Source organism: Quercus lobata, chromosome 5, assembly GCF_001633185.2.
Source record: "Quercus lobata isolate SW786 chromosome 5, ValleyOak3.0 Primary Assembly, whole genome shotgun sequence".
Taxonomy (NCBI): domain Eukaryota; kingdom Viridiplantae; phylum Streptophyta; class Magnoliopsida; order Fagales; family Fagaceae; genus Quercus; species Quercus lobata.
The window spans coordinates 18018298-18044234 of NC_044908.1; the positions used below are offsets into that span (position 1 = coordinate 18018298).

General features: G+C 31.8%; 1 protein-coding gene across 1 annotated transcript; it reads left to right on the forward strand.

The window, feature by feature from the left end:
• The first annotated feature begins 2627 nt into the window (after positions 1-2627).
• LOC115990105 (FBD-associated F-box protein At5g56370-like) lies at positions 2628-3256 on the forward strand. The gene is made up of 2 exons (XM_031113967.1): positions 2628-2924; positions 3035-3256. The coding sequence occupies exons 1-2, from the start codon at positions 2628-2630 to the stop codon at positions 3254-3256; spliced, it is 519 nt and encodes a 172-aa protein (XP_030969827.1).
• The last annotated feature ends 22681 nt before the right edge of the window (positions 3257-25937 follow it).

The window sequence follows — 25937 nt, forward strand, 5'->3', positions numbered from 1 at the left end:
GGACACAAGGAAGTTTACTAGTCCAATGGGTAGCGTGTTGGACAAAAGTCCAAAACTCGTAGGAGGTCGCTAGTTATATACCTGGAGCATGCGTTTTTCCTAACTAAATTTCAGGACCCATTTTCTCTTGCTAAAGAATCGGATTGGGGTCCAGGTCACGGATGCTCGGGTCAGACCGTCCAGTCCAATCCGGATTTAACAACCTTGCTCAACATACTAAACATATAACATGACCATATTTCTAAATTTTCATAATGAATTTCAATTTTAATATTTTTCTAGATTAAATTTAGGTATCTTTTCTATTTGGGATCTCAATGCTACAAAAGATGTCTTGCTATAGTTGTGTCAAAACTAATTTGTATATGGTATACTCTATGTCTTCTTCAATTTACCATGGTAGATGATTAATTTTGATAAATGTCAGGTTTTGAGCAGTATAATATATGTCGGTTTGAGATTCATATTTACAATTTTTTGAAGCAAGATCCATGAGGATTTTCTTTTCTTTTATTAATATTGCAAAAGATGCTGATAATGAGTTGACAAATTTCAAAGCATGGTTTTACTATGTTTATTATAAATCCTTAGACCCAAAAGTATGTTCCAACTTCGACCATTATTTGATGAAATATATGTATCTTCTATTTAATGTTGTTGACAATTTCTAATTTTTATAGGATCTTTCTTTAAGAAACGGCAGTGATACATAATGAGAAGTCTTTATAACCCAATGGCATTGGTTTATTTTGATGTTGAGAACTTTAGAGCCCCAAAAAATAAAACCAATGCTATTTCTTATGACCTCAGTGTTTTTTTATTCCTTGATTTAATGATTGATTTTTTTTTCTTTCTCGATTCCCTTCATAGTGTTTGAAGAAATGCTTGGACCGAATGCATTTGATTGGGTTTTACTAAATTTTGCAGATTGATTTTGGCTTAGGGAATATATTTTTTTATTATTAAAGCAAAGTCACACTCAAAAGCTATTAGTTGCATGGTAAGTGGCGGTATACAGTGAGAAAACGTTAGAAACCAGTGTCATTAGTTTATTTTGTTGTTGAGGACTAGGGGTGTACATGGGTTGAGTTGGGTCAGGTTAAAAGGCTTTTTCAATCCAACCCACCGTGGTCGGGTTTAAAAAAAAATTATAACCCAACCAACCCAGCCCATTACAAGAGTCCAACTCAACTCACTTGACTCACATTGGACCAATGGATTGGACAGTTTTTTATTTTTAATTCAGCATTAGAACAGTATAAACACAAATAAGAGCAATTTTATAACCATATGAACCTGAGTACAGCACCAAACCAACATAAACTACTTTATTAGTGCTTCAAAGTTCAAATCAACTTAGCTAAGAAACAATATAAACATGAACTAGTTTTATTATTCTATAATTAGTAGGATATCATATAGTTCTAGATATTCCAACTCAATTGATAAACAAAAGAGTAAATAATAAAATTATATAATATATTTTTTAATATATATTAAATATAGGGGGTCAAGTTAAGTTAGGCGAATTTGTGAATCTGTTGACCTGCACCTAACCCGACCCACCATAAAAAAATAATTTTACAATCCAACCCAACCTATTAACTCTTAAAAATTAACTAGACCTAGTGAATTGGATTAGATCAAGTCAGTTTTGGCAGATCGATGGATTGGTGACTTTAGAATTATTAAAAAAGAAAAACAATTTCTTTTGAACCTGGTTTTTAATTTTTTTGGTTTAATGACTGATTACTATTTTCTTTAGTTTTTCAACACTTATGATATTTTTTTCTTTGGTTTCTCAATTCCCTTCAAAGTGTTGAAGAAATACTTAAAACAAATACGTTTAATTGGGTTTTACTGATTGTTGTAGATTGGTTTTGGTTTTAGGAATTATATTTTTCCCTATTAGCAGAGCAAAGTCACACTCAAAGAGCTGTTATGTGAATTTTGTTGAAAAAATTGTGAAGTATTGTATTAGTAAGAAGATTATCATTTTTTTTATTATTACAATAAGAAGATTATCATTTTAGTATGCAGTTGAATCTAAAGTAATTAGGGTTTTTCAGTCTATCCTGTGTGATGCACGAATTAATGACTAGTTAAATACTTATATTAAAAAAAATGAAAAACAAAAAAGTAATTTGCAATTAATACACGATTCATCTAAAATTGTTATCTGTGTTAAGGTTGAGCCCTCCTACACCTACTTGTAACCTGGGTTTTGTTGGGTTGAAGAATGCAATCACAATATTGATTCTTCTTCGATTCCAAGGTAATTAGAATTCTGAGGTTACTTTAGTTACGAAAGTAACATTGTTAATTTCCTCATAATTCACGTAGTAGACTCGTGATTATCCTAATCTAGATTCTCCCGAAAAAAAAAACACTCCTAATCTAATCCAGACACCAAATTCTTCGAAGAATACTCAGCCTATGCTACAAAGAACACTTTCTCTCTCTCTTTCTCCTTAATAGAACAAAAGTTTTATTAGAGGATTTAAACTCTAAATGTTTTCCTTAAAAAACACGAGGAGATGTTATCAGGCCCAGGGTTTTCCCCACTCCGATAGAGCGCCGCAGCAAGTGAAGACATGTTTTCCAATCCATCTTTCCAATCTAGGAAGATGGTTATTCAAAGGAAGGAGAGGGTCCACAAGCTCGATTACTCTCCGGTTAGTATTGATGCATTCGATCTTATATCACAGCTGCCTAAACACATCATTCAACACATCCTCTTCTTCATGCCTTCAAAAAACGCAGCTCGTACTAGTGTCTTGTCAAAGACGTGGCGACGAGCATGGATTTCGCTCCCTATGTGTGATTTAAGTTGCGTTCAATTTTGTTTGTCTCGTCAACATTATGAAACTGAGGAGTTTGTGAACAGAGTTGATGAAGCTCTAGTAATACTCAAGGAGCAGAAGGTACTTGTCAGAGAATTCAAGTGGAGAATGAAAATTCGTGATACTATAGATGCATCTTGTATCGATAATTGGATGCAATTACTCATGAAAAATCACATTAAAATTAAAAGCTAGACCTTGGAATTGAAGGCCAAGAAAATATCAAAAGCTATACTTTGCCTAGGACTGTTTTTGGTGCTGAAGCATTAACCGTATTGAAGTTAAGAGGTTGTAAGCTGGTGGATTCCTTATTCGGCGACGACAATGGAAAGTTTACTGTTTTGCGAGAACAGTCTATAGAGGAAATGGATGTTTATCCAAGTGAACGGAAGAGAGTACAGAAGCTCCTATAGTCCTATCTTGCTGTCCTTCGCTGGAGGCACTTACTGTGGACATGTTCCCAAGGAGTTACATTGGAAGGTGCAAAAGCTCTCTTCAACTTGTCAATGTTCGCAAGCTTAAAAAGGCATATTTAAGAAATGTTCAAAAGATTAGGATTGAAGCACCTGCACTCAGAACTCTCTACTGTGAAGGCTGGATCCGTGCCAAATTGGATTTGAATTTCATTGCATGCAATAATGCAAAGGAGCTGGAAATTAAAGGGTTCAGACTTACAAAGAAATTCTTTCAAGAGCTTAATTCTAAATTTCCTCTGCTTGAAGACTTAGCAGTGTTGTTCGACTCCAAAGACATTGATGTTTCAAGTCATCGACTTAAGAGGTTACATTTGCATCATTACTCTGATTCTTCACCAACTGTTAAGATCAATTGTGAAAATCTGCGTTCCTTCAAATATAGTGGCACGTCAACACCATCGATAATTCTTGTCAATTCTTCAAGTCCACAAGAAACTGAACACAATCTGTTCAATGATTATCAAATAACCATGCGATGGTTACTTTGGTTGAGACGATATGTTGGAAACTTTCAGCAGAACCAAGTTCTAAACTTTTGGTGAACTGACATTCCACTTCCAACAGTAAGTACACAATTAAATGGAAACACACACACACACATATATATACTTTCTCAATTTTAGTGATCATTAGTAAGCAACGCACTCTGATACCATATTTTCCCCTTCCTATTTATTAAATTTAACAGATAAACTCCTAATTTACTGTTTTGATACACAGTTAATCAGATATGAGGCGGACTTAAATGAAGAAAGCATTCCTCCAAGACCAAATATTAAGCATTTGATGTTGTCTAATGTTCCAATATTAGAAGATTACACTGCTCTTATAGATGGCCTGTTATGGAGTTGTCATCCAAAGATATTATCAGTACATTCGAATCCTGAGTGCAAATTCATAAAGGTATACATTTTGTAATGAAAAGAAAACTGTTTATTATTTATAAGTGAGAAATTTTTGTTCGGTTTATGAGTATCATGCTGACTATTGAATTTCTTTTGATTTATATTGTAGCCCTTGTACGAGACCTTAATGGGCAGAGAAGAAAAGTAAAAGTGCTGCAGTGGCTTCAACACCAAATGTTGGCGTCATTACTTAAAGGCTGTGAAATTAATTAATCACTCAGGCATGAGATATAGAGGAGTATGGGTGCCTCAGAGCAATGCGTTATCCGATTCATTTCTAACTGCTGAAGTATAGAAGTATAACTTTTAAGCTTGAATGTTAATTGGAATATTAATATTCATTTATTGACTTCTTTTTTTCTTATTTTAAGCAGGTTTTTTATTTTTATTTTTGAAACCAAAGTGATATTTTTAAAGCTTGTCTAATTATGAATGTGAGTGACAATCAAGCTAAAAATGCTTTTTCAGTCACAACTCTTTGAAATTACGTTTATATTTTCTCAGTTACCACTATTAGAAGTTACTATTTTATGCCCTTTCTTCTTTTGGCCTTTATATTTCTTCATTCTCAGTGGCTCTTACAGTCTAAGAGTCCTCTAGGGTAGTTGCATATTGCCAAGGATCAGACACTCCACTTGTATGCAGGCTCTTAATTTCGGTTAAAGTGATTATCAAAATCAATTTTTGAAACCCCATATTTCCTGCTTGAATCATTGCCTCCCCTATAACCATCTATATTGCAGTTAATTTATCTAGCAAATATTGTTTGTTTGTTTAGACCCCTTAAAACAGATTGTTTAAACCTAGTGAATTAGCCAAGTGGTTACTTAAATTAATTATGAGATCTGGGTTAAATAGTGAAAGATCGTATCATACACAAGCAGAAAAGTAAAGAATACAAAGATATAATCACCCAAGAAAACCAATGAAACCAACAGTTTCAAGGTAAAAAAAACTAGAGAAGATTTGACCTAGCTATCTTCAAGGTATACAAATCCACTAATAGAGAATTAAAGTTTTTACAAAAGATTTACCCTAAATCTATTGCTACCTTCAGCAGTAACTTATTGACACGATCACATGTAAGTTCCGAATCCATGAACTCTTCTCTCTTGGATTTGCAGCACATAAACTCCCACACTTATGACTTTGAGATCCTACTCAAAGGTTTCAGATTACCATCAGTAGTTGATCTTATAGTAGCAACTTCTACAACACTGGATCTTGAGTTTCTTCAAAGAAAATTGCCGGTAGAAGATTTGAGACAATTTTGGGTACAAAAACAATATATATCTACAATTAGATGCACTCTTCTCTCCCTAAAAACCTCTTAAAAAAACCCATCTAGGGTTAGCTTATAATGTCCTTTAAATACTACAAAAAAACAAATCGCAATTTAGGCTTCAAATGGACAAGTTATGGGCTTTCTTCATTTGCTGATTTTTGTTGATCTGTGACTTCCGATCGATTGAAAAATTTTCCTGGTCGATTGAAAAATTCTCTTGATCAATCGAACCAGTTGGATTTTGACTTTCTGAACCTGCAGCGTGTATGTTCTTTGAATTCTGACTTGTAGCACTTTAAGTATTGTCTAATATAACTTCTTAAACTCTAAGATCTATATTTAGACAAATTTATGTTCACGGTTTGCCAATTGTTCTAAACTTTTAGAACCTAACAATCTTTCCCTTTGACAATCTGAAAGTTCAAATTGTGTATAAAACACTCTTGAATGTTTAGACCCCCAATAACAAAATTATCAATTTAAGCTTTATGACAAATAATAAGTGTGTGGAAAATGAACACAAGCTATAAACAGAATTGGTAACCAATCTAAGCCAATTAAAATCACATCCACAGCAGAAAATAAAAGGCAAAGATTAAGGGAAGAGAGATGCAAACACAATGATAACACAACGATGTGTTATCGAAGAGGAAACCAAAGCTCTCGGCGTAAAACCTTTCCGCCGCCCTCCAAGTGGTAAATAATCCACTAGAAAATATAGTTAGGATACATGAACAGCAATAGACTCTCCAAGCCTAATCTACCCAGTGTACCTAAGCCCTCTAAACTTCTTGCTCCAACGAGGTTGCGCCGAACCTTTTTCTTTTCCAGCTTACCGGATTTCGCTATAATCCATAGCATCCACCATCCTTGGCATCTTCCAATGTTTCCCAAAACTCTAAAAACACTCACCACTCTAAATGGGTGTGGATAGTGTTTGGATAGAATCTCCTCTCAATAGGTATGACAATTAGAGAGGGAATGAGAAGAAACTATAAAGATTTCTCTCTAAAAATCACTACAACAAAATGTATTTTTAGTGACGAAAATTAGTGAGGAAATATTTTTCGTCACTAAAAATACAACTTTAGTGACGAAATATGAATTTCGTCACTGATAATGAAAAAAATTATAACATTTAGTGACGAAAAATAAATTTCGTCACTATTGTGTTCTGAAAAATGGGCACCAATAGAGGGAAATTTTGGCGCAAATTTAATTAATCTATAGTGACGAAATATTTCGTCACTAAAAGTTGAAATTTTTAGTGACGAAATATTTCGTCACTATAGGTATTACTATAGATAGTATTAGTGGCGAAAATCCTTTCGTCACTGTAAGGAAGAATTAGTGACGAAAATCCTTTCGTCACTAAAAATAATAATAGTTGTGCACTTATATGTTTTTAGTGACGAAATCATAATTCGTCACTAAAAGTATAATTTAGTGAAGAAATATGAATTTCGTCTCTAAATATCTTAACAAAGCCCAGTCTTTAGTGACGAAACTGGAATTCGTCACTAAAGACTTCAAAGTCCAATTTCAATACCCAGCACATGCACCAAAAGCTTTTAGAGGTTTTTTTTTTTCAACAGAGCACTATATCTAAGTAGTTGACAAATCTACCCTCACTCACAAAATCAAAAGTCCCCTCACCACAACACCATTCTCGTAATTCACATACTCTCAACAAACTCTACCTGCCCACCCCACGTATTAAAAAAAGAACTCTCTTGAATCTTATAATAGAATATGCCTTAATTTCCACCAATCACATTATAACCAAAAAAAAAAACCATAAAACAAAACAAAATCAAATCTTTCAATTTTTCAAATAGACCCCACTCAACCCTTCATTTCTCTGCTTGGCCGTCTCAGAACCTTAGCTACCAAAAACTTAGAAATGCCTTCCACGTTTCCACAGCGAAAACAAAGTTTTCAAATGGGTTAAGCAGTGAGACACACACCCCGTCAAAGTTTTCAAAGTCTTCAAAGCCATATTTCAGTAAAAAAAAAAAAAAACAAACAAAGAGCCAAACCGTCGCGATTAAGCTCAACGGCGCCGCCGCGATTAAGCTCCCACCATCGCCGTTGAACTCCCACTGTCACGATTAAGCTTAGCTGTCGCCGATGAAGCTCAAACCGTCGCCGATGAAGCTCCGTTAAGAGCCAACCGTCGCCGATTAAGCTCAACGGCGACCATTCGCATTCCCGGCGACCGTTCGCCTTCCTTCAAATCGGCGACCATTCGCCTTCCTGGCGACCGTTCGCCTTCCTTCGAATCGGCTACCGTTCGCCTTCACAGCACTCTCGCCTTCACCGAACTTCGACTTCGTTGCTTCATTCTCAAATCGGTAATTTCCTTTTTTCAACATTCAAAAAATAAATATATATATATATATATATTTTTTTTTTTATAATCTGATTTTTGTGTCAAATTAGTGGAATTGCAATGTTTTTATGCGATTTATTTTAACAATTTTCAGAAGGAACATGGTTATTTTGTGTGTAATTTCCTTTATTTATTTATTTATTTTTTGGGTATGGTAAAAATAGTTTAAAATATATAGAGAGAGAAACATGGGTATTTTGTGTGTTATCTTTTATACCAGAGTGTTGATTACTACAGAAAAGTTATTTTTTAATGTGAATATGGATTCTGATTTTTGACTATTCAATTTGAGTGGAGCTTTTGACAGATAACTAATTTCCTTTATCATATTAGAATATTGTTGTTTTTTTATTCTAGAGCAGTTCAAATGTTTGATTATGTATTGATTGTTTTTCCATTTTTTAAAACTTTATTTATATTGTTTGATTTTTATATAATTTTTTTAAAATTTATTCTCGCTTTATTTTTTACAAAATATATTTTGATACAAGTTTTTTGATCTAATAAAATATAATAAAGTATATGTAAAATTCCTTATATTTTGTCTTCTCTAAATATTAGTTAATTGAATTTTGAGTCAGCATATTGTATTGCTGGGACTATTGATTGATCCGCATGAGTCCATGTTTCCAATCCTTGAATAAATGATTGAGCAAAGTAAGTATATTTTAGTTAAAAACTTATAAAACTCTATATATACTTGTGATGTTGGAAATTTGTTTTGTGACGGGTTGTAGTGTTGGAGCAAGCGGGTGGTTTGCATGGTGTTATAAGGTGGTTTAAATTCATATTGGGAGTGTTTTTGATTTTTTGCAAATGTGAATGAAACTTGTTGATTAGTAGCAATTGTGTTCTTTTATTCAATTTCAATACTTATAAGCATTATAGTTGTGATGTTGAAAATTTGTTTTGTGGTAGGTTGTTGTGTTGGAGTAAACGGGTGGTTTGCAATGTGTTATAAAGTGGTTTAAATTCATATTGGGAGTGTTTTCGATTTTTTGCTTATGTGAATGAAACTTGTTGATTAGTAGCAATTGTGTTCTTTTATTCAATTTCAATACTTATAAGCATTATAGTTGTGATGTTGAAAATTTGTTTTGTGGTAGGTTGTTGTGTTGGAGCAAACGGGTGGCTTGCAATGTGTTATAAGGTGGTTTAAATTCATGTTAGGAGTGTTTTTAATTTCTTGCAAATGTGAATGAAACTTGTTGATTAGTAGCAATTGTATTCCTTTATTCAATTTCAATATTTGTAAGCATTATAGTTGTGATGTTGAAAATTTGTTTTGTGGTGGGTTGTTGTGTTGGAGCAAGCGGGTGGCTTGCACGGTGTTATAAGGCTGTTTAAATTCATATTGGGAGTGTTTTTAATTTTTTGCAAATATGAATGAAACTTGTTGATTAGTGGCAATTGTGTTCTTTTATTCAATTTCAATACTTGTAAGCATTATAGTTGTGATGTTTGTGATTGGCTTTGTGGTGGGTTGTTGTGTTGGAGCAAGCGAGTGGCTTGCGTGAAGTTATAAGGTCGTTTAAATGCATATTAGGAGTGTATATTTGTGTGTGCAATGTATATTTGTTTAAGTATTAATATAGACTTGTGCATTTATGAATATGATAGAACTTTATCTAAGTAGCATATGGATTTAGATGTTAGAATACACTATGCATGAGTTGTCTTTATTTTACTAAAATAGCATTCATTTTGTAATTGTAATCAAACATGGATAAAAGTTGGATGACAATAGGTAAGACACCCGATGGCAGATTAAGTCATCCATATATTAAAGAGGTCAATGCATTTATTAATTTTGCAAGGGTAGTTGTGGACGTGAGTGGTAATATTCCGTGTCCGTGTATTCATTGTGGGAATTACTATCGACAAGGATAGTTAAAACACTTTTTGGTTAGTACTTTATTTGCTTTTTACAACTTATACATTAGGAGTTGTGATTTTAATTTATTGGTGTGGTTACTCTTAATGCATTGTTAGAAATATTTCTTATAACATAGTTAATGTTTTTACTTTACGGTTTTAACGAATTATTATTTTTATATTTGTGCAGATTTCTTATTGGTGGCTTTTAGGAGATTTACTTTTGGCATTACTTGAAGACATATGAGAACATCTTCCATTAGTTCTAAAATAGGGTTTAGGTAGAGTTATTGTATGTATTGCAAACAATTATTGTATGGAAGGAGTTTGAATTATATACTTATTTTATTTTTTACTTATGGAATGTTATGAATCTTTTTTTATAAATGTGTTGTTGAGATAAATGTGTTATTCAAATGTGAGGTTTTAATAATGTAATGACAGGTTACAGGTTAATATCAAAATCATGAAAAAAATAAAAACAGAAAATAAGTTTTAGTGACGAATATTTTCGTCACAAATATAGCAACAAAAAATTGTTTTAGTAACAAAAATTTAGTCACTAAATATAGCAAAATTTTGTAAGAAATAGTTTTAGTGACGAAAATTTTCGTCACTATATGTGCTTGGATTTTCTTAAATATAGTTTTAGTAACGAATTTTTTCGTCACTATATGTACCTGAACATAGTTTTAGTGACAAAATTATTCGTCACTAAATATGATTTAGTAAACTAAAGAGTTTTTAGTGACGAAATATTTTCGTCACTGAATAGTGTTTTTAGTGAGGAAAACATTTAGTGATGAAACGTTTTCGTCACTAAAAGTTTTTTTTTTTTAAATCAAATCGGACTTTTAGTGACGAAATTTTTCGTCACCAGGACTTTTAGTGACGGGGCTACAGTGACGAAATGAGTTTCGTCACTAAAAGTCTAATTTCGTCACTAAAAGTCCTTAGTGACGAAAAACTGGACTTTTAGTGACGAATTTTTTCGTCACTGAAAATACATTTTGTTGTAGTGAATGAGTAGCACTCTCTAATTGAGTGGGTGTTTTGAAGAAACCTCTCTTAGGGTTTTTCTTTCTGAATAGTCACACATATTTGTGGGAATGAGGGGTATTTATACTGGTGTAAGAATGGAATGTGAAGAGTCAGTTTTTCCAAAATAGGGTTGGTTGGCGACTTGACCTTGCAACTTGACTGAGTCGCGAGTTCAAGCCACGAGCTAACTGAATGGCCAGTTTGAATTTTTGTCTTGTAGTGCTCCAACTGGCATGACTGTTTAGCTCCCCTGCATGCTCTGCACGTGTGCAACTTTTGGTAGCTTGCAAGTCGCGAGCCTCCCGCGAGATCTAGCCGTGAGTCCCTGCTTCACTGCACAGTCTTGAGCATTTCTTCACACTCTCTCACACACTACCCTTACATGCACCTAAATACATTCTAAGTACTGTATTACAAGCAAATTTATCACGGAATAAAACCAAAACATGGTCGATTAAATTCAACCTTACAAAATCCATGACAAAACTTGCATACAATATGAAACGCTCAAATACAAGAACAACCGTATTACAATAATATGCCCAATTACATCATAAATCCCAATCTAAGACTCCTAACCTAGAAGTTGCAATAAAAGGCAGAAGGTCTTAATCAGTTAGTACCTGTCTTTCTTGAAATACTCAAAAGAGCACATCACCACATGTGTGGAAATAGATGAACAATACATAACAAATATGCAATAATAGAAAATAACAAAACAATTTCATCTCCCCCTAAATAAATACAAATAAAAACCTTTTCAACATTTCTTCTATTTCTCCCCCTTTTTGTCACCTATTGACAAAGACAACTCAATCAGAAGGTAGACAGAAAACATACATAATAGAGGACAAAAGAAAATAGAGAACCAAAGGAACACAAAACAATTCAGCTCTATAGAAAATAGAGGCGCAATTCCCCCTATGAAGAGCAACAACATCCCCTATGAACAACAAATGTTTTAAAAATAGCTTTCTCCCTCTATAAAAATAGGAAAAACAAAACAAGTTTTGGGAAAAACAATTTTTGGGGAAAATTTAGGAGGTGAGGAAAAATAAAGACACATATAAGTTGAGGATACACATGAAGAAAAATATTCTCTCTTTCAATATATGCAAACTTGATACTATATGACCCATAAACAAATGCATGTAAACATCTCAGGCACAATCAGTTAAGACTATATAATATAGATCTCAATGATATAAAAATTTAGCATGCAATGTTTTCATGTGTCAAGGCATTTTGAACTCAAATCAACCTCATTAGTAGAGAAAATATTTCCACATTTATTATCCACCATATCTCAAAAAAAAAAATATATATATATATATATATTCCCAATTTTTAACAATTCACACATCAAGATAAATAGCATGTACTAAAATGTACAAAACTCAAAAATTAATCAATCAATTTTTAAATCAAGTTAACACATGGACTTGGCTGTGATAATTTTGGTTTTGTGGTTGACCTTTCATGTTTTGAACATATTCCTTTTCGTATGAATATACAGATTTATAATCAACACTTTTATAATCTAGTATATCATAATAGTCATTAGGAAACCATAAATCAATTAATACTCTTTTCATTCTTTGCCAAGAGTGAATTTGATGCTTACCTTGTCATTTTCTATCGATTTGAATATCTTCCCAACATTCCTCTACTTCATTGTCTAATTTATTAGATGCAAGCCGCACTTTTACTTCATCACAAATCTTCCAAAAATTAAAATACTCTTCCAAATCAAGAAGTCAATCAATAAAATCTAACTTACACATAACTTCATCCAAAAATGGAATTTTCTTATAGGTAGGAATGCATCTTTGAATATATTGATCATGGTTGTTTTGAGATGATTTCCTAGCAAGAAGAGTAGCAATCTTTTGCATTTCGCCTACAATTTGCTAACTCTTTTCAAAAAATTGTTGATTCTCATCACAAGCATCTTTACGAAACTCAAGGAACTCAGCCCTAGTGAGGACTGCATTGTCGACGTTGTTGCCACCATTGTTGTTGTGGTGGTTACCGTCTTGCCGGTTATCCATCAAACCAGGGTAAGTCAAGGCTCTGATACCAATTGATGTCACAAAAGCCTGAAGAAAGTATACACGATACTCTTTTGATGAAACAAAAACTAAACTATTAGCTTCTGGTAGTAAACCTCGAATCCACAAGGGGTTTCCCTGAATCCACAAGGAGAAGAAAATTGGAATCCACCAAAGAAATAATTTGACAAAAAGTTTGTGTTTATTGATAATAGTTTGAAAAATTGAATTGCTTTTGGAGGCTGCAATGCATTTAAATAGTAAAAAGAAAACCTAGGGTGGCTAGAAACCCTAAGGCAGCTATGAAAGCATTTGACTAAACAACATTAAAAGCACCTAAAACAAGGAAATAAATCACTTAAACTTAAAATAACAAAAATTACATTAAAATGTTGTAATTACATAATTACAAAATTTAAATAAACCGTGTCCTACATCAAGTATCAAGAATGAGAATTTATAAAGAGATTCTATATAAAATTATTGTATGAAATTTTTCACCGAAAAGTACTGCTATGATGGATGGTTATAAGAAAGTAAATTTCGGACAAAGGGACTGGTACTATACCGGCATTATTCGGGTGAAGTGTAGTAATGATCGGAGGTTTTAATTTGCTAATTTCTAGAAGGGGATTATGACATGATTTTGAAATTTGGACTATTCAAAAAAAAAAAAATCAAGAAAGAAAGAGGTTGAAACTTTTTAAGGTTGGATCAAGGTCCAACCAAGGTTGTAGAGGATATTTTCTTATTTAATCACTTTTTCATTGTTAACATTAAAAAATACTATGTCCACAACAATTTTACAATAAAATTGAGATAATAAGTTATTATTAGCTATTACTAGTAGACAAAAAGTAATTTTGATGGATCCATATTAGAACTAGTAACAACTTGGCACTAAGGAATTGTTGTGAAAATGTTGTAAATTTAGCATTTTCTAGTTAAAATTATAGGATTGTTTGGATTCCATTTTTCTATATTGTTAAAAATGCACTTAAAAATGTCACTAGAGTATATTTAACATTTTTCCTAACAAAAAGAAATAGTAAATACGGGTGAATCAGTAAATTCCTAACATGTTTTTAAATTAGAGCTCTCAGCTAGAAACTTTGATTTGCAACCCATATTTGAGTCCTCCAATTTTTCCATTGCCAAGCTCAAAATTTAAAACAGTGCATCTTATTGATAATGTTCTTAAATTTAAAAATAAAAATAAATAAATAAATAAATAAATCCCACCGGTCCACTTTCTTTGTCAAATTCAAATTCAAATCTTGAAGATAAACTCCACGTTTCAGAACCTAAGACAAAGTTCATACAATTTTCGAACTATAGCTCCCCATCATTTTGTTATATATACCCATGGGGAGTTAGAGTTCGTTAAAAAGAATAAACCACTCTTCCTTAATCCTTGTCTCAATGCTGTTATAAAGATAAATATACCAAAAGAAAGATAAAAGGAGAGACAGGTCGAACAGAAATCAAATACCAATCACAAAAACTAGATTTGTGTCTTTCTTTATCCTCGACTTGGTTCTTTGTCTTGGACTTGACAGTAAACATTCTAACTAAACAAAACTTACAACTTGTAATGGTTTAATTTGCCATCACTACAAACTCAAATTCTAACCAATTTGTGTGTGTGTGTGTCTGGGGAATTTTTTATTAATAGTTGTAGATTTTAGACGTTTGTTATTCCTCTCTACATGCATTATGTGTTTTGTTTTCAACAAATAGCACATAAAATTTATGACTGAATTGTTATTTTCTTTTTTGTTAAATGATGCATTGTTTGAAGTAATAAAAAAGCATATGTTTCTTATCAAAAAAAAAAAAGCATATGTTAATTGACATTAAGAAAGTATCAGAATGTATGAATTTAGATAGAAAAGAGTGTATGAAAGGAATACATATGATTGAACTTAACTAATAAGATAAGGATCCATGTATATATATATAGTCAATCTTCAAAATTAAGTTAGGACTAAGGCGTTGTTGTTGTTGTTGTTACGGATCAATTAAGTAATTTACCCTAAATTTTAGGAGTTCAAGTGATGATGAGTTTTGATTGTTTCTTAAATTGAGTTTTTATGGGAATGATCTTTGGCGTCAAATCAAGTCCTTAGGACCATATCATTAAACCCTTTGTAAAATGCGCCACTCTAGCAGGGAAACAACAACATAATTACAAAAAATTTTAAAATTAAAAAACCCAAGGAAAAATTGTAAAGTATTTTAAGGGCTATTGTTAACATGATTTTTAAAATCATACGGTCAAAGAAGCGGTTTTGATTCTAGTTCTAGATTTTACCTGATTTTTGAGATTATATATTATATATGAACAGCTAGGCTTTGAACCCCTTGTGAGTTAAATTGGCACAAATGAACACACGGATGAGTAAGTTCTTGGCTGCCCAAACGGACACTACGTTTAGAAAGTAGATGCATCAACGTATCATTTGATTTGAAAATTTGGCCTAAATTGGAATTCAGGTGGAGTTGTTAATGATTATTTTAATATATACTCACGCATTAAATTTTATTATATTAATTTTAATCTTTCTTATACTTGAATATTTCTATTTAAATTGAATATAGTCTGTTTTTTTTTTTTTTTTTTTTTTTTTTTTTTTTTTTTTTTTTTATGTTTATCATCAATGTATCATCTTATAATTTATTTTTATTTAAAATAAATTAGTCATAAATACAATAGTTGAATCAACTACCCAAATATTAAACCAATAAATCATCCTTTGACAATTTAATACTAGGTAGAATTCTTATAATTATGCTATAATAATATAAGCTACTCTATATATGGGAGTAGAGCTCTCAGAATCCTACTCTACTTACCTCTGTTCGCCAAAGGCCTTGTAACTGAATTGGCATCTCCCTATGTACAAAGTGCTTGGGGGTTTAGGGGGGAAAAGATTCGAGCTGCGGGATTAGCAGTATGTTGTAATTACCTCTAAAAAAAAATACTCTACTTACCTCTGTTCAAAGAAAACAGAAACAAGGAAACGGAAAAGAAAGTTAGAACTTGGAACATTGGATCCAATTTATTTTAAGGTACAAATACAATTACATCCGATATATATAAATAATAACAAGATATAAAATATTTGTATAAGGAATGAATTAGATTTATATAAGAATCAATAAGGCCAAAGTTTCTAGAGTCCATGTACTAACAGGAACTAGCTGAATTCCCGCACGATATGCAGTGCAATTTATTAATATTAGTTTTCTTCAATATTTCAATAAGTTTACTAAAAATCTTGTAGCTTAATTGGTTGGCATCTCAATTTCCAATATAGACATTCATGATTCAAATCTCCCAATTATCGATGTATAAAAAAAAAAAATTCAATAAATTTTCTTGTAAAAAAAATTGTAATCTTTAGTTATTTTATAGACAAAATAGAAATCACACTATATATGTGTTCACAAATTGAAAATTACATGATATAGTGGTTAATATAGATAAGCATGCAAGGCGCCCCCCTGGATTTTCAAAAAATGCCCCCTCCCCCTCTATTTAATGTTAAAATTTTTAAGTATTGAGTAAATTTTAGATGATGGCCTCCTTTCATTTAATATATATATATATATATATATATATAAATACTCTTTAATTTATTGTTGTCTCCTTTATTTTCCTTTCAATGTTGAGTTTTCTTTTTTGTCACATATAAGTCATTAAGTTTAGGAGCATTTAAAATATAAGTTAATAAAAATATATAAGTAAATCTCTTTAGCAAAAATTTTTTGTTGTTTTCAAAAAAGAAAGTTGTATGCATTTATATAGAGAGTTAAAGCTACTAGAATACAATGATACATTTGGCTTGACTCCCCTTGAGAAAATTTTATAGCTCTGCCACTTATTGTGTGCTACTAATTTTTTCGAGTCCAAATTTTATATCCCACTCTTCCTACTTCACTATATACTCCACAAATAAAAACATGTCACACGTTCATTTATTTTATTGAATGCTAAATTTATGTTTTCTATTATTTTAAGGGTAATTATTGGACTCCCGAGATATTATAAATGCGTACTCCCTCTTCTCACATAATTGTGGATCCCACTAATTAAATTTATGGTGAGACTTACAATTTATGTGAGAAAGAGGAGTACACATTTATGATACTCCTGGAGTATTCAATAATTTTCCTTATTTCAATTACTTAAATATGATGGGTTATTTATTTATTTATTTTAGGAAATTGAAATAATAGAAATTATAAATTTAGCATTTAATAAAATAGATGATCATGTGGCATGTTTTTATTTGTGGAGTATTTAGTGGAGCAGGAAGAGTGGGACAGAAGATTTAGACCCAATTTTTTCCCTTTTCTATTGGACATTGCTTCAATTGTTGCATGATATAGTGTTTCAATTGTTTCTCGCATATAAAAAATTATTTCTCACATAAATCTTAGAAAAATTATATTAAAATTTCATTATGCTATAACAAAATAAATATATTTATTCTATTACACACACACACACACACACACACACACATACATATATATATATATATAAAGGAGTTAGGAAATTTAAAGGACTAAAATTTATTTTAGTGAATTCACAAATATTTAATTTTTTATGACTTTTGTGTCAATTGTTGTCAAAGCAACTAAACATGAGTAAAAAAGTCATATTCCACATTTATTACTCCATTCCGTCTCAATTTGTTTATCCTGTTTGAAAAGTCAAGTTTTTTAAGGAAATATCATTTATTGTCTTGTCTGCCTTATAAAAATGTATAAGTTTACAAAACTACCCTTAAATAAATTTATCATTTTTTTTTTTAAAAAGAGTTATTTTTAATGAGGTAACTAAAAAGGTGCCCCAATTAAATTGATTTTTTAAATATTAGTTAGTTTCCTTTTCAAATAGTTTTGTAAATAAAGTTGGGGTATAATAAGAACATTAGTAAACTAATAATTTTTATTTTTGAAAACAAGACAATATTTTGAGACATCCCAAAATGAAATAGAGGACAAATAAAATGGAACGGAGGTAGTATTATTATTCCAACTAAGAATTATATGTTATATAAAGTTTATAAAATTAAACATATAAATAAATTCATTTGATATAGATAATTAATGCACAACTATAGATAATTAATATATGCATTTACTTTATTTCTCCCTATTATAAAGTTAGTAACTCAGGAGAGGAAGTTTCAATGGCTGCATATTAAAGTTACACAAGCGAATTGAATTGAAAGAGAAGGATTTATTTGTTTATTGATTTGGTGCAAAAGAGACGGATTTAGATTGAGAAGAAAAAGAAAACCATATATCGAGAATATGGGGTATGAAAAGAAGAAGAAAAAGAGTAGAAACACACAGTACTATGCTCCACTGGTGAGTACTGTTGATGCTTTGGATCGGATATCTCAGTTGCCAGAAAACAGTATCCACCACATCCTCTTCCTCATGCCCCCAAAAGATGCTGCTCGTACCAATGGTTTGTCCAAGACATGGAGACAAGCATGGAACTCATTCCCCAGGTCTGATTTCAGATTCTCTAATACCTATTACGATACGTTTTGAAAGAGCAAAGCAAAACTTGTAGAGGAAACAGAGAAGTTTATTAAGTCCGTTGATGAGGCTTTGTTACCACTCCGTGAGCACAAGAAAATAATCCAACGTTTTAGTTTGAACATGAGACTTTGTAGTTCTATATATGATTCTTGCATTAATAACTGGATAGAATTGGTTAATAGAAATCATATACAAACGCTGGACCTTGAGATTCGTAGCATGATTTTCATGAAAAAAATACCGAGTTTAGTTATATTTTTTACAGGCAAAAATACGTTTTACCTCAGAAACTTTTTCTGCTGAATCTTTAGTCAAATTGTCCTTGACTGGTTGTAAACTAGAGAGTGACTATTTTAGCGACAATATGAGGCCTATTTGTTTGCGAGAGTTGACTCTGCGCTATATGGAAATCGATACTCATACAATTACGAAGATCCTACGTTGTTGCCCATTGCTCGAGGTGTTTGTTCTAAAATTTTGCATGTACGTGCGCTCTATGGTTCGCCGTATTAATGTTCCCATTGTTAAATTTCCTAAGCTTAAGAAGGCTAAACTATATGGAATCAGTTGGATTAGTGTTGAAGCTCCTAATCTTGAAGTTCTTCACCGTGAGAAGTTTATTGGGGAATTGGTAAGCGGTGCTTACAGTAAGGTAAAGAAACTGAAATAAAATCCTACCAATCCAAACATATATCTATTCTGGATTTCAATTATATGTTCCCCCTTCTTGAGACATTGTACTTGAGATTCTTCTTGAAGGAGGAAATTAAAATTTCCAGACATGGACTTAAGAGATTAATGGCCTGTTTGAAAGTTTAGAGAGGGAGGAGAGTAGAGGGGAGTAGTAAGGAGGAGAGTAGAGGGGAATAGTTTCTCTCCACCTTGTTTGGATGTTTTTAAAATTAGTAAGGAGGAAGGAAATAATTAGTCATTCCCCTTATTTGAATGTTTTAAAAATTAGGATGGAGAGGAGAGGAAATGATTAAAATAGACAAATTTACCCCTATTTGAAAATGGACTTGCAACATTGGTCTATTATTAATTTAGAAATGGTAAATTGGAAAATTTATCTAGTCAATAATTTATCTACTCTACTCTCCCTCCAAATCTCTCCAATTTGGACGAATTAAAAATGAGGGGTTAGAGGTGGTTGAAACCCCTCCAAATCCCTCCAAACTCCTCATCTTCCTTCCTTAAAAAACTTCCAAATAAGGTAATTGAATTACTCTCCCTCCCTCTACTACTCCCCCACCTTTTTTAAACTTCCAAACAAGCCATAAGTTTGTCTTGTGAGGATAAAATAATGCCATTGCTCTAGATCGATTGTGAGAATCTTCATTCTTTCAAATTTGATAGCGAATCAATACCAAACTCATTTTCAGTCACTTCTTCAGCTTGTCTAGGGGAAATTGAACATACACTTCGGCTAAGAGGTTCTATAGACACTTTCTGGTTTCTAAGACTCAGACGATATCTTGGAAAGTTTAAGGAGCAACAAACTTTAAGCTTGCACTTTCACCCAACTACGGTAAGCCCATAAATTCAATTTTATTTATTTAATTTCCATTTTTAATGTTCATGTAGTGACAATATTATCATGTACGAAGTCTAATTGCATTATTTCAATACCAATTCTTTTTTCTTACTTTATTTATGGGTACTTTTTTCTCTTTTTTTTGTGCTTACAGGTTTTCCGGTTTTGAGAAAAGAGTGTTTACTGGTTAGTTTTACACTTTTCTACCTAGATCAATTTAAAGAAACAGTTTCTTATCTTGAATTACAGAATCAAATAAGTTAACCCCTATTACTTTTTGATCAGTCTGATTTGGTGTGTGGATTGAAATTGTGTAGACATGCCAAATTGTTTTTCTTTCTAATGTTTCTATCACTTTATTAATCATTAAATTACAGTTTGGGCCTTGTTCAAGTTTGTAATTAATATAGCAATATATATATAGTAAAATTGATTTGTTGAACTACTAAAGTTTTGTTCAACATTTTAGCTTTCTTTTGCAGAATTATTTTACTTCAGAGGAGTTAGTACCTATTGTTAAGCATTTTGTGTTGGATAATGTTCCAACAATGAAAGACTATACAGCTATTTTAGATGGCTTATTATGGAGTTGTCATCCAAAAGTTCTGTTGGCTTATTCAAATTCAAAGAACAATGAATTCATAAAGGTAAGCAAAAATTTCCTAACGAGAAGCAAATGACTTTTATGTAAAATTAGAAATTTTGCTTACTAATTAATATTATTTCTGTTTTTTTCTATCTTTTATTTGTTCTGTATTGCAGTTCCTATTTCAGTCACTAGTTAACAGAGATGAAGAGCCAAATTCTTGCAGTGACAGTCACATGAAGTGTTGGAGGCATTACTTAAAAGCTGTTACGGAAGTGTACTTAAATGGAAGGAAGTATGTCAAGCTTCGTGACTAAAATACCATATTTGATTTATTCTCAACTCATGAAATACGTGACCAAATAGAGTTTTATTTGGAATGGTCATTGTTGACACAAGACCGTGTATGAACACGTAAAAAGACCACTCCTAAGACAACTTATACAGGTGTTTGATAATTCATGTACAGTAATACTCAGCATTCAAACAAGTTCTACCCAGTATTTTTGGGTCATTTTCGAAGTTAATTGTAGAATTATTCTGAATCAGTTAGCCAGTAAGACTCGCGCCTCCCATGCACCAAGCATTGTGTAATTTGGAATTTTTAGTCGTGCCAACTTTCTTTCTGTAAAGATTGTTTGGGTTGATCTAATGTACTTGGGAAAGAGCGAATTTTGAATTTTATTGCTATTCAAATATATAATTTAACGAGTTCGGTTAGTGAGTCTCTCTAGGCATTTGTTAAAAAACTATTTTAAGAAAGTTTTAAATCTTTTGATACAACTTTTATATGAAATATAAAAAAGCTGTTAAAAAATCAATTTTTTTTTTTTTTCATAAAATATTTCTAAATATAATCCTTAAACCAATGCTTTTAAGATAGGGACGGACCTAGGTGAGAGCCCAAGGGGCTCAGGCTCCCCCTGAGTCCAATTTTATTTTTTTTTTTTAGTTATTATTTGATTTTTGTAGTTGGGCTTCCCTTCCAAAACCGTAGCCCCTTTCTCCTCAATAAATCTAGTTAACCTCATCCAAATAGCAACTATCTAACCCAAAAACTTAACAAAAACAATAAAAACATTCACAATGAGGATTATATTTTAGCAAAAAAAAAAAAAAAACTATTTCACCACTAAAGAACCAAATCATGTGTTATTAGAGAAGTTAAAACTAAATTTTTTGTAACTACAGGAAACTAGTATAAATACCAATTGACTATAACAAGTTGTTAAAAATAAAATACAATATTTTATTAAGAATATATATCTTCCTTCAATTAAAAAACTCAAATTGTCTCTCTTCCTTTATTATTTTAATGAGTTATTTATATTATTTTAAATGAAATGATAAAAAAATAGAACATTTGATATCAGGTATATTGTAAAGTGAGGTGGTAAAATAGATAAAATAGATTTTTGAGATGCTAAAAGCTCAAATTTATAGCACCGCCACTATGAATGCTCTAACTTCAACCAATAAATAAATAAAAAATCCTAGCCAACCTAGTATTAAAAAATAGCATTATTTTGTTTTTGTTTTTATCTTTGCTGGTAAATGATTGCATCTTAATGTATTTAGAAACAACAATTTTGTGTATTTATAATTCTTTAATACTATATGGATGCCTATTTGGAGTTTTTTTTTCTTCCTTTATACTCCAGCCCCCGTTAACTTAAAATCTTGGATCTGTCCCTGTTTTAAGGCATTCATTAACTTTTCATTTTTTAAATTTCGTAAGTCCTATAATTTACATCATTTACCTTGTGGGAAGAAAAGAAAAGGATTTCTTCTAGTTATACTCTTATGCTTTGTTTGGTTGGGGTGAGTGATTATAGGGCAGTGGTGGCTCTACATGCAAGCCAGGGTTGTCACAGGATCACCCTAACTTGCAAAAAATTGTATATATACACTTACCAATATATATATATATATATATATATTATATGCTAAATTATCATATTGTGACCACCCAAATAAAAATTATGAACACCCTGACTTGAGAATTACAAAAATTTGGGTTCAAAAAAAATAAGAATAGTACTACTACATTCACAATATTTTCACAATAATTTTACAACAAATATAATGTAGTAAGTTGTTATTGATTCTAATTTGAGCCAAATACTGATATTATTTTTTTACCCATAATTTTTTTTTTTTTTTTGCATAAAATTTATTGTAAAATTGTTGTGAAAATAGCATTACTCCAAAATTAATTCTACTTCCAAACATAATTCTTAATCCTTTTTTTTAAAGCTTAAATAATGAAAATAAAATATTAGCTCAAATAAAAACAAACATAAACCAAACAAAAACAAGACATGACAAAACAACAACAAATGAAAAAATTATTTGACAAAAAGCTTATTATAAAACAAAAAGATAAAATTTGTAACTCATTCAACTTATTCAATAAAAATAATTTCTAATTTCATTTTTTTTAAATGGTTTCAAGAAAAATATTGTGGTGATTTAAATTTCTTAGTAACTACCTTAAAAAAATTTCGTAAAGCTGCCATGTTATAGGGAAGATGGAAATGAAGAAGAGAAAATAGTGTTTGAGGTTGTTTGGTTGAGGGCAGAAAATTGGAGAGATTTTGGTAGGGCTCACAAGTTTACTCTCCTACCCTATCAAAACATAGTTTCTCCAAATTGGAGAGAAAATAGGAGAGAAAAGCGTGCAAAACAATTTAGACAAAATTGCCCATCATTCCATTTCACTTCTTTGGCTGACTGGGCGTATGTGCCGCCTGCCTTTTTCTTTTTCATTTTTTCTTTTTTTTTTCCTTTTTTTTTTTTTCTTTTGGGTTAAACTAGCCAACGTTTTTTTTTTTTTTTTTTAATTTTTATTTAAGCGTGATACACGTACACCAAAAATGCCTTTTTTATAGTTCTTTATTTATTTATTTATTTCTTACTCTTTACTAGGCATGATTTTTCTTTTTTAATGAACTTGGTTGTTTGCCTTTTTTTTCTTTTTCTTTTTTTAATTGGACATCATTTTTAATAAGAATATATAAGTAAATTTAAATAAATACTATTTTCTATCCTCCTATTTCTCTTCTCAATTAAATAAAAAAGTTTTCAGTCTCTCCAATTTTCCATCCTTCTAATCAAATACAAATGAGAGAAAATAAAATCTCTTCTATCTTCCTACTTTTTCATTTTCTCCCAATTTTCTATCATCATACTTTTTTATCCTCCCAATCAAACGGACCCTTAGTCTATAATGGATTTCAATAGATGGTGAGCTTTTTGGTTTGTATCTCTTAGTTGAGCTGGATTACCGACAATGGTGAGCATTTCTATCTCATATAAGTGTGTACTGGTGTTCACTTCTTGCTTTCCAAAAAACTTTGGTATCAATGTGGTATTATCGCTTTGGTTGTCATGCTTGGTTGTGGTTGTTGTTGTTGCTGAGGGCCTAATGTCAAAGCCTCAAGAGCGCACCAAAGAGACCTCCATAATATAGAAGGGGATGAATTAAGGAGACATATGCAACAACTCCAACTTCGTTTGGAGCAACACATTTCATGAAGTGTAATTTGGAAATTGAACAAGGAATTCTTTTCAAATTTTATCATCAGTTTTTATCTTTGTTCATGTAAAGGATCTAAGGGAATGATACCCGCAAGATTTGGATCGAGTGATCACTTTCTGAGGGAGAGTCTGACATAATACTGAGCCAAGATGCTTTCGATTTCATCATCATAAAGTTTTCCTTTTTCCTTCTTTACAATTCAATAAACAAAAGATTTTATTAAATTTGATATTTTCTAAATAGGCCCTTCTATTTGGTTTTATCAATGGATATCAATTTTAAATTTGTTATTAAACTTGAGAAGAAAAAGAAAAGGCTTTCTAATTTAGTTCAAAAATTAAAAACCACTGGGATTTTGGTTCACAACTTTGAAAGTAGTATATTTGAAATTGTATTTTTTGATTCTATAAATTATAAATAAATAAAAAGTGGGGGGGGGGGGGGATTTACTAGATGTGAGGTTTTAACATTGAGTAAAAAAAAAAAAAAAATCATTGAATGATGTTAGAGATATTATAAATACTCATTCAGGATGACTGTTTTTTATAATCCCATTGAACCCTTCAATTCTCTCTTGTTTTCAAGACATGTAGTATTTAAAAATCAAATAAGTATTAGGTCATTTTAAAAATGTTATACATAATTTAAATTTATATATATATATATATATATATCCCATTGAACCCTTCAATTCTTTCTTATTTTCAAGACATGTAGTATTTAAAAATCAAATAAGTATTCGGTCTGCCAAAAATATTATATCATTTTAAAAATGTTATACATAATTTAAATTTATATATATATATATATATATATATATTTATATGTTGAGGGCCATTTGTGAGAATCCAGGTGGAAAGAAAGAAAACCCAATAACAAGGACAGTAAAGAATTGGCAAAGCAGACAGCAAAACCATTAGGCCCAAGCAGCAGAAATAATGGATTACAAACCGAAGAAATAAACAAATGGGTCTTGAAGAGGCAAGTGGGCTTAAAGAAGCCCGGAAAGAGAGAAATAGCATCCCATGGGCAGTGTATGAGGTAGAAAAGTGAGAAAAGGCCGGCGCAGGCCCAAAGTAATGCAAATTAAGAAAGTAAGGAGTTTATGGCAGGCTCATTAACCCCAAGAATGAGAATAAGGTTATTGGGCCGGGGAAACCCAACGAAGTTAGTAAAAACACATGGAAATGCAAAATTAGTAAAAGGGCCGAGGAAGCCCAAACAGGCCAAGGATGTTCAAGGGAAAGACAAATGGGACATAGGAGCCCATAAATAAAAGCAAACCAATGGCCATGCCAAGCCACTGGGAGAAGGAATAAACGGCTGGCCTAAAAGAGGCCCAGCAGGATTAAATCATTACAGTAGGAATAACATAACACATTGCAAGAAATGAGGGAAACCAAGGAGTGGACCAAAGAAATGTAAGGCCCATCATCAAATAAAGCCCAACTCCTGAGGGGAGCGGGAAAACAAAAAGCAGCCCACATAAAAGGTCAAAAAACACGGACGGTGATCCTATAGACCACGGCAGACGAATGGGTAGTAGGCAGGTTTTGGACACATATGGAATGAAGGCACGCGCAAAGCTCAGACACCACCAGCTTGTACCCAGCCAATACAGAGCATGGTGAGGTCGGGGGGTCAGAGATTTAGAGGGCATGGTTTGGTGGTGGGGAGAGGGGAAAAATATATTTTGAAGGTTCCGGCTCAAGCTCTTTCGGGGAGGTGCCCTACTAGGATGGCTTACTACCCAAAAGAAGCAAGCTGAGTTGAAACCATTAGGTGCATGTCATGAGGGACAGGAAGAGAGAAATAACCCAGACCGTAATAGGAAAGGATGCCA